The following is a 10,703-nucleotide window of genomic DNA, read 5'->3' as shown; positions in this document are numbered from 1 at the left end:
ACTGCTGAACCTCTATATATAGTTAATGTATATCTACATCTATATCATTAACTATATCTATATCTATATTGGCATCTATATCTATAGTATGTACGTATAACTACATCTATATCTATATTGGCATCTATATTGACATCTACATATATGCACTTATACAGGACTGCATTTTAAAAAATGTTCTGTTTGTGTTTTGCTCTGATACTGGTATCTCTTGTTATTTGTAAAATGTCATTCCATGCCAAATTTAGCATCAAACACAAGACAGTTTGAAGTATGGAATATATATGCCTGAAAAATCACAAAGAGCATTGTTGTCTACAAACTCTGGGGGCCTCTCGGTGGTGGTGGTGGTGGTGGTGGGGGGGGGGGATAAGCAACCACTGCCTCTATTCACCCAACTGCAGCAGCCATAATCATATGTGTGTGTCTGGCCTATTGTGTGCTTGTCTCCGTCCTCCTCAACTGAATGAGAAACCCTGCAGCTCCTACATCTCATTCCCGATTCTGACCACAAAATCGTTTTAAATATCAGCAAAAGAAAAAAAGAAGTGGAAATACTGAAAATATTAGCTTCAAATGTTCTCTATATTTGTCTTTCTTCAGCTTTCATGATATTCTTGGATATATTTTTCAGTTTCCCTGTCTGCACCATCCATCCGAATTAGCATTCTATTTGCGTGGGTGAAATTGAAACTTTAAAACCAGTTCAGCAAGATGAGGGTAATGCAAATATTGAACTTTGGTAAAAAATTTCCATTTTGTCATGGAGCCGAAGGAACCCCCAGTGGGCTCACAATTCAGGCTTTCTTAGCTCTATACTACCCCCAAGCGGTGGCGGAGAGTTCAACTGGGGAGAGCAAACTTGTGCAGAGAGGAGAAGAGCGCATGGAGCTTGGGGGAAAGACCATGATCAGTATAACTGCGCAGAAAATCAGTGGAAACAGAGGCATGATGAGAGTGGACGCAGTCTCCAGGTTTGTGCAGTTTTGGTTGGAATAACTGCATGCTTTCATGGATATAAAGTAGGAAATTGCATGCAATCTAAGCTGCTCATGCTCGATCGTGTAATGGGCTCTGCTCATGTATGATTTTTTGTGGTATTTTTATGCTGAAGTTGACATCAATTTAAACAAAGCACCAGCCTTCAAACAGACGCAATCGTGATCTATTGACATGATGTCAGCCAATCCCTGTAATGACTGAACATGACTTCACCCGAGGCTGATTCATACTTTACAAATGTTGCAGGATTTCAAGGTCACTCTGTACATTATGTTCGGTTAGTTTGGTACCCTGTGCATTGTAATGATCACATCTGACCCAGTATTGGCTTTTCTTCTCAGTTGAGTTAATGTGATTGGTTTCTGCCAAAGTGAACCATCTCCTTCATTAAAATGCACAAGTAATATTGTTTTTTCTTTTATTTAGACAGAACAAGCATTTAATGTGCTCATAACTGGCGCTTCCCTATTCCACAGGGAGAATGTTCATGATTTCAAATGTTTGAAAAGATTAATGTGGACTGTGTTTCATGTTGGCCCTACAAAATATGACAGGCTCTCACTGAAACACAATATACAACTTAAATCGAATTATCTGCGAAATTTTATGATTAAGGAGACAAAATAGTAAAAAGAGGAAAATCATAATAATCATAAAAATTGTCTCCGTTAAACAATGTATGTCTATTATTGTGTCAGGTGAATTAAGTTGAAGCAACTCAGCAAAAAAATAACCCGCGTTACATTATTTAGAGGTTGCAATTTGAAACTGGTGCAAATAGTGTCATGTAACAAGATGAGTAATAATATTGTTTGCATTTAAACGTGTCATTAAACTTGAACGCTTTTTTTAAGAGCAGACGAGGCTATGCGAGATCACCGTGGAGGCTCCAGCCAATCAGAGCCGTGCTGACAGTCAATGTCCCGGTGCATTACGGGACGTGTAGTCTTTACGGTGCCCGCAGCCCGTTTCGCCGCGGCTTGTTGGCTGCCGTGCCGGACTACACAGCTCCGGGTCCTGGACAGAGGCGGCTTGCGTTGACAGTTGGTTGGTACTGAGAGAAGTACGGCGGCACGAATATCGTCCGTCTGTTATTTATTTTTTAACGGGCTTAACGCTCCCGCAAGTTGACACCTTGCAAGCATGCAGTCGGAATCGGGTATCGTCCCCGACTTCGAGGTTGGAGAGGATTTCCAAGAGGAGCCAAAAACGTACTACGAACTGAAGAGTCAGCCCTTGAAAAACAGGTCAGTTCTTTTTAGGCTGTGGACAGTTATTTTTCCCACGCCGGGGCGGTTTTGGTGTTTAGGTGATAATTACGCTTCAGTCTTTCTCTGTCGGCTCCTCTGCGTGTCCCGGGGCTTCCTTCGGGGGATGTTAGCGAAGCTGGTCCCGGCTGTCGGGGACCTGGACCGGTGGATTGAACTTGTCTCCCAGTCCTGACGGTTTATCCTGCTGGTATGAAGTTATGCAACACTTGGGTGTTGTCTTGTCAACATCAACTTTAAATATTAGCTCAGAAAGGTGAGAGTTCTGGAGAGATGCTGCCCCGTCTGACTTTGTTTTGTCCTTAAATAAAGATTGTCGGAGAGCTGGATTTCGGTGGATTCTCTATAAAAAACCTCCCTGGGAGTAATCTCAGAGGGTCTCTGCAGTTCCACAGGAGTGCAATCTATGTTGAGATTGGTTTTAAGCTTCATGACAACAAATCTAAAAAAAAACCAAAAAAACAAATTGATGCAAACATTCCTTCAAGTGGCGCAACTGTGCAAGAAATCTGTTTACATCCAAAATAAATCCAGCAATATGATTAATAATTAGGATGAAATACAAAACACAGCAAACCTCTCTCAAAGGAAAAAAAATACAGTAATGAATGTGTCATCTGAGGACATAAACAGAAAAATTAAACCACTCTGTATTAGAAATGTATTTCTATCTCTGGCTTGCTCTAAACAATCAACACTGGGCTGAGTCTGGCCTCCATGGTCTGATTTGACCTTTGAACTCTCATCTGAAAGTCCCACAGGATGATCTTAATATCTCATGTGTCTGTTTGCACGTCGTTCTATGTCAAGATGCCTTTGACAAACGACTGGCTATTTGTCAATGGCGTTGAAGTTTTTTTTAAGGATTTGTTTAAAGAGTGCTTTGTTGCCATCCTAACAACGATTTGACAATTGATGCCACTTGCACAATGAAAAATACATCTGTAAAAACATATTGTCCATCCCCTGTCTATCTACCAATACCTCTACACGTCTCACATTTATAATATTTCTTTATGTCACCGAGAGGTGAATTAAATTGGTTCAGCCGGGGTCATTTGTTGGATTCTACCATACTTGACTTCTAGTGTGTTTGGATTGTTGTCATACACTATGAATATATGAGTTACGAATGGATCATCACAGAATGAAGTTCAGATTGAGCAAAAATAGCAGTTTTTCTACTAACTGAACCAGCTGCTTTGTATGCAAGAAAGATGTATGCAACATCTGGTGCAGAAATTCCAAAAGGTTTCTCAAAAATGTGACACTGCTTACAAGGAAATGATAGCCTGGCGTGATTAGTCGACTGATGTGACCTGTGCTTATCTCAAAACCCCAAACCAGTGATGCATTTTAATTTGGGTCGAGCTCAGCTGTTCCAATTTTTTTTTAATTCTGGAAAAATCATATGACGTATTTCATTTATTATGAAACGCGTTTAAGTCGTGACATTACTGGGAAGTTATGAAACTCACCAGGGCCTCGAAGCGAAAGATGATGACGACCTCAGCTATTCCCAGAATGCTGTCTGATTTATTTGAAAAAAATAAATAAATCTGTATTTTCTCTCTACACCTCTCCGTTACGTAGTTTTAGAGGTAGGAATACATGGCCTCATTGTCAGGGCGAGACGTGCAGAAGACAGTGCACCTCTGTGTTCAGACAGAGGCTTTATTGCAAAAGTTTGCTGAACTCCTGATTCCCCCGATTTCCTCCCCCTGTGGTTGTTAATATTTTCTGGCAGATTCATACTTCTTCAACTTTTCTGTGTAATCGATTAAAACACAAAACTATATTTTTACAGAGAGGAATAGTCATCCTTGTATGGGTCGGTCTAACCTCTAACCTACTTCTACATTTTTCAACCTAATGTCTTCAATTTCTTCATTAGTGAAATGTCATTACACTGTTACACATACATGGGTTGAATCTGAGCCGTGTTGTGCTGCGCTGGGCAGCAGCAGCAGCTGATCACGGTACATTTCAGAGCTGCTTTTGGAAAAAAAAAATCACAGATTCCGTTTTTGTAATGTAATTTCCCCCTCAGAATATGTGAAGTTGTCCGAGCAGTTGTTTTGATTGAAGGTGCCCCACTTCCTCTTCTCATCACATGACAATGACCCAGCACAACATTAGTCACGAAGGACTGTATTGTGAGGCATTGTTGAGTAAAATGGATAAAATTAGTCTGATTGCTGACGTGTCTGATACCTCCCAAATGTTGCCCCAGCGAGTTCTAAATCTGAATTCTTGAGTGTGACAACATGTCAGCAGAGCTTTCACAGATCTATTTGTTTCCTTGCTCCCTCCGTACTGGTTTGACAGTGCAGGCACACTACTGCAGACGACGTGCCAGACTTTTTGTGCCCAATATAGATGTGAGACAGTCGGTGAGACTAGTCGGCAATGCGGTGTAAATAAGCTGCATAAATTTAGCAGTGGATGTGTTATAGCTGAAACTGTGAGTTTTCGGGATCGTTTAATTGCACCCTCAGACAAAACTTGTACCGAAAGTCTGAAGAGCCTGCAGGTTTGTGTCCATGTTTGTCAAAACTCTGCAATGAATATTCAAGTTTCACACAGCGGTGGCTGCTGTAGGGCTTACATGACATCATGCAGGAAAACAAATGCGAGCAAACAAAGCACAAATTAAACATACAATGATGTCACAAGGTAAACACCACTGGTCTGTATGTAAAATGATATATATGTTCCCATCCCAACCTTTTGAGGTTAAGCAGAATTCTTCTTTTTTCCTCAATAAAAACATGCTTATACAAGTGCTTTTTTTTAAATGGCTCATTTCATTCGTTAAGAAGTGAATGGACCATCAAGACTTTGATCAAAAATGCAAAAAATATGATCCTGACTTTCAAAATATGCTCACATTATTGAGACTATAAACATCTGAAGGAGCAATGTTGACCCACCAAACACCCATGGACTTTATATTCTCTAGGTGGCCTTCTCGGATGAAAGATAAGCAATTTTGTCAATCTCTTTGGTTATGGCTAGAAATCTATGGGTTGTTTTTTTTGTTGTTTTTTTTCCAATCAATTCATTTCAGACATGTCAAAAACATACACAGAATACAGATACATAGTAAAGAAAAAATGTATTTGTACTCATTTGAATTTATATAAATATTTAAATTGATATTTTATGAAAATACATTTACACAAAATAAATTATATCGACGTATACACACATACGTATACACACACATATATAAAATGCATACATCAAACTCAGCAAGTCTGAAAAGCCGATGAAAGTGCAATGGGTCTGCAGACAGCCAATGCCACAGTCCGTGGTCACTACACTGCAGAGTCTGACTGCTGCCACGATCAACCAACGATCGGGAGGAACATGAAGTGACAATCAAGGCTATGGCCACGCTGCACCTAAACAATAGCAAGCTGAATTTCAAGGAGGTAGAAGACTGGAGAGGATCCATCGCTAGTTTTCACCTCCTATAAGGATGAATGTGAAAAATGCTTGCTCGGCCTTCGTCTTTATAGCTAAAACAGTAAAACATAGCCTCACCTCTCTGTTAACCTGCACGCAGTAACCATGCCAACCAACAACACTGTCGAGGTGAGAGGATCACAGTGTCTGTAGTACAAGTGACTATTTATTTGCCATTGTATGTGTTCTGCCTTTCACGTGTATGGCTCATATGGGAGTGTTACAGTGCCCCAACAGAGCTCTGGTATGAACACTACACTGTTTCCTGTGGGTTTTTTTTTTTTTTTTATGTGGACAGAGACATTTCTTAATGTGGCTTTTTGTGTGTATGGAAAACGGAAATGTTGTGGACTGAGACTGGGTACGACTGCTTATAAGTTACTCCTTCTTACGTCAATACAGTCAATGATAAATCAAAAGCAATAAAAAGCTGTGGGTCTGAGCATCTGTTTGACAGCAACGACTGAACAAGGTGGGCGAGATCCGTTGCCACCGAAACTTGGCTTTGATCTGGAGACTTTATTGGGTTTTGAATTGCCACTAAAGTGCTACCACACAGCTGTTGCACAGCACGGCCCGCTCAGCTCCGGTGGACGGATTGACATGCCGCCTCCGTTTGCAGTGAACACAACAATACACACTCTTCCAGTTTGCTGTGTTGTATTTAAAACAATACCTGGGTGCTGCGCTGAAGCTTTTTAGAGGGGGGGGTCGTGTAAATCTCAGCAAAGTTTGTCTCTTCCCGTTTCACAAGCAAACACTTGGAATTCTACAATGTAATTCGTCAATGAGTTAAATTCCCAAAAGAGGGAGGGTAATAACATTAGCAGATTAAATTACAAACAGTCCAAAATATCCCCCAAACAACCAAACGCTTCATGGACTTATCCAGCGCTGAAATGCTGATGTTTTCAGTCCTTGGATTTACTGGCTGAAGGCGGATTGTAAAGTTTTGAATTGCCCTATACTGTCACCATCACCTTACAGGTATGTGAGAGAAAACCTACGGTGGCCCGGAAGTTTAAAGGAAAATCCCTTTTAGGTTTGTCTTTTGGGGCCCTCGGGAGCTCAACTCCCCACTTGAAACACACAAGAGCTCATTTCAGGTGTAAAAGTACATTAGAACACTTGTGTCTAAACTTACTGACCTTTATAAAGAAGTACAGAATAAGAGAATGTAAGCTCTTTTATTGATGACTGAATGGGACTGATTTTTTCCCCCCTTGTGTCAGCTGCTCTGCGGTGAAAAATATGAGGTCTTTGATGGGAAAGCGACATTGCATAATATAATTTATACGTTTGTGTTTTGTCGCAGATTCTCCATAAGTTTGTGTCGACATTAGAGCTCGGGAATTTGAAGGATGAAGACACAACATGTAAAATGTGTTCACTCCGCCTGAAGGTAGTCAAAGCAATGTGCCAGTGATGGAGAGCTGCGTCAGAAGTCGGGGGTTATTAAAGTTGGTGTCCAGAGCAGCTTGTCCTCTTGGGTTGTCCAGGACAGGGATGCCAGAGAGGCCGAAGGGTCTGGAATCGTGATCTAAGACGGAACGTCAGGGCTAAATGACACAGACAGGTGTTGTGGCCAAAGTAAAATAGAGTCGGAACGACTCGTCCTGCAGTGGGGATCTCTTTGCTCCGTGTGTCCACCTCTTCTCTGGCTCACTGAAGAGCATGTCTGCTCTCCATTTCCTCATTTGGAAATCCCCACAAACTAGATTTTGTAAAAAAAAAAAAAAAAAAAGCAACTTTTGTAGTTCTAATTTTACTGACCTGTGATCTTTGTCTGCCTCTGTTGGTGAGCAGTGGGAACTTCAACAACAGAAGACGAAGCTTTAAAGCAACTGACATGTTAATTTGGGTCATTTGGGTAAACATTCCTAAGAGACAAACTTTGAATTTATCAAAGCAAATCATCACAAACCTGAAGCTGATAGCAACGAAGAAGTTCCACATCTGCATGTAAAATCTTTTCTAAAGATGAGCAGCTCAGAAATCAAATGTGTTAATAGATTTTTTTTTTCCTTCAGTTTTTTATATATCCTGTGAAAATGCAGACACAGTCATTTTCTGCAGCTACGAATCATTACCGGAGTTCCTTTAGGATTGGAAGAATGTGTTGAAAGTTTATTATTGTCATCCCGAAGGAAAAACGATGTGGGGAAAGAGAAAGCAGTTCTGTCGTGTTTGTAAGACATTGTTACTCAGATGAGCTTAAACGCTTCATGCATTTATTCATCTGACCGGAGAAAAGTCGATACAATCTTCCCAATTGTCCTTGTATGCTCTTTATTCTCCTTGTCCAAACACAAAGCGAGGAATAGAGCAGGGGTGAGTGCGAGCTGTCCTTCCTAAAAACAAGCAAAGGGGATTTTGAAGGGCACGAAGCCTAATTACAGAAATGAGACCTGGCAACTTGGAGTTATCCTAACCACTTCTGACTTCCTGGAAACACCACCTGATTATCTTTTTGGATGTTTTAACAGCTCACCCTGTTTTGTCATACTATGACATCGGATGCTGTGAATCCTGAGGTTGAAAGAGACCATACAGCATGAGAGTTGCGAACCGGTTATGTTATTGTTTGAATTAGATAGTTTTTGAGACAAAACAGTATTAGTATTGTTTGCCTTTGTTGAAGGGAGTGTGTTTTGTGGTCAAGAAGCATTGAGTTTATATACTGTATATATATATATATATATCCTCCACAGGTGTTATTCTTCACTATACAGAAATATTGTGCAGTAATCTGCATTTAAATGTGCTCAGTAAATAAAGACTTGCCTTATTCACCCGCTCCTGTACAGTTTATATTTCTTGCTTGCACGTAAACATTATTTTCCACAATGTTTTTCTTCACTTCTACCTGAACAACCTGCATAATGAATGCTCTTGAATAGAATACAGACACTTTCTATTACTGCCGAACAGCCTGCTAGGGATAGGCTCCGGGGAATAGTGCCAGCTGTGTTTGATCAGGAGGGGGGGTCTGGCTTGATCAATGTACTGTCATGTAAGGTCATAATCGCTGAGTTGTACTCCAGCAGAGAGAATATGTAGTCAGCCAGGAGGGCAGCGCCTGCAGATAGATAGAGAGAGAGAGAGAGACTTTATGTGATGGTGTTTCTTGGTTGCTATATAACTTGAGATTTCTCCTGCTCAAGGTCAAGGTGACTCTATTTATACCCCGTGGTAGGTTTGTTGTAGGGTAGCAAGGAGAGGATTTCTGCAAAAATACAGACATTTAAAAAGAAAGGACAAATACAGAGGAAGAAACAGTAGCAGGAACACAAAGATGGGAGCAGCTGCTCATAGCAGAGACTTAAAGGCAGATTAAGAGTACGCTTCAAAAGCCCATCAAAATACCACTATGAAATTTGTTAAGAGCTTCTGGTGATTAAAAGCACAATAAAAAAATACAATGATCATCTTAAAATGCCAAGATTAAAAAAAAAAACATGAGACAAAGAATAATTCCAGAGATAAATACAAGCTGGGCTATCAAGAGAGAAGAAAAAAATAGCAAAATAACAGTGTGGTAGATTTAAAGAAGAAGCAGCAGCAGAGAAAGAAGCTGCTTCTGTCGCGTCGTCTTAGTTCTCAGGAGTATAAATCTACAGATTGAAGATTCTGGAAGTTACTGGCGAGCGGCTGGTAGTCATCACTGGAGATAGAGCTGGCTAACTGCTGCAACAGTATAGTACAGGGACTGTTGCCAGGTCTGGCAAAAAAAATGAGACGTTGCAAACTCCACACAGAAAGATCTGGACCCAGGGATTCATGAATCGAATCTGAACTGACCCTGCTTGAAATACTCTCAAAGAGTTGGTTTGAACTGTAATTTCTATATAATTTTAGTTTATGAAAATATCTTCCTCTTAAATAAGCGTTTTATGGCTCCACGTGTTCTCAGTGCCTACCAACATTAGAGAAAATCAGCCACATGGAAATACTTTTGCATAGTAAAATTCAAACATTTGAATAAAGAAAAATTCAAAAAATGTTAGAGGGAGAGTTGAACGCTTTCACGTAAGCAGAAATATCAAATAACTTCAGTGCCCTAAAGAGAAACGGATATTCTTTGACGACAGTGACATTTAGATCATTAAAGGCTTTCACGGAACAGTGAGTGCCGCTTGGTTGCAGGCCGTCCACTCGACACATGCCCACACACGTCTTGAACTGAAACAGTATCTGTGCCGATGGACGGGGTGTTTCCAGGGGGCTCGTCTCCTCTCTGCTCCTCTGCTCTGCTCTGCTTTGCTGTTGCCCCGGACGGGGGCCGGTCCTCTGCTGGGGACTCTGCGTAGCGATTGGAGATTCCAGGCCGGGCCCTGGAGCCTCCCCCCTCTGACACACTTTCAGCGCTGCACCACCAGCATGACTTTCACTGCTCTCCAAGGGCGGGTGGTGCACCTTCAGGAAAAAACAAACAAACATGGAGGCCATAGGAGTGCAAGTGTACAGACCCTGCTCATTTGACTGCTTGTGAGTACGGCACCTCAGCAGTTCTGTTGTTGTTTCCATGCATCCAGGCGTAGTTTACGAGTCTCCGTGTGTGTGTACACTGTACTGTACGTACATATGAAGGGCAGCATGCCCAGTGCTACATGTGACAAGTGAATACAGCCATCGCTTTGAGAAAGTTTTCTTGTGAGCATTTTGTTTTGAATAGTGTCAACTCTCTAAAAGCTTAGCTAAGAAATCAGAGATGTAATTGCAAATTATTTGATTTATAAATACTTATATGCATTTTTGAAGAATCACACACAATTTGGATATGAAGTTGATGAAAAAAACTTAAAGAAGTGTATTCATATCTTGTAGATCAGGTGGAAATAATCTATAATGTCCCTTCAGATTTGTATTTTTATTTTGTCCTTAGAGGTTTTTGTTGTTCCACTTCTGTCCATTAGGCAGCGCTGTTCTTTGATCCCAACAGGGGGCATTCCCTCTCAAACT

The 10,703-nt window shown here is 40.9% G+C and overlaps 1 protein-coding gene across 4 annotated transcripts in view; it reads left to right on the top strand.

Annotated features, from left to right (window-relative positions):
* Nucleotides 1-2,108: 2,108 nt before the first annotated feature.
* LOC308130796 (microphthalmia-associated transcription factor-like) overlaps nt 2,109-10,703 on the top strand; it is a 31,089-nt gene continuing 22,494 nt past the window's right edge. For 2 of the 4 annotated variants that reach the window (XM_080497264.1, XM_080497262.1), the window contains exon 1: nt 2,118-2,249. In XM_080497264.1, coding sequence (XP_080353390.1) covers nt 2,146-2,249 — 104 coding nt within the window. In that variant the 5' untranslated portion in view covers nt 2,118-2,145. Of the gene's footprint in view, nt 2,250-10,117; nt 10,230-10,703 lie in introns of those variants that run through there. The other 2 variants (XM_080497263.1, XM_080497265.1) reach the window with 2 other exon arrangements.

The sequence above is a fragment of the Blennius ocellaris genome (assembly GCF_963422515.1).
Source record: "Blennius ocellaris genome assembly, chromosome: 5".
NCBI lineage: Eukaryota > Metazoa > Chordata > Actinopteri > Blenniiformes > Blenniidae > Blennius > Blennius ocellaris.
This window is presented reverse-complemented; position numbering and strand designations above follow the sequence as displayed.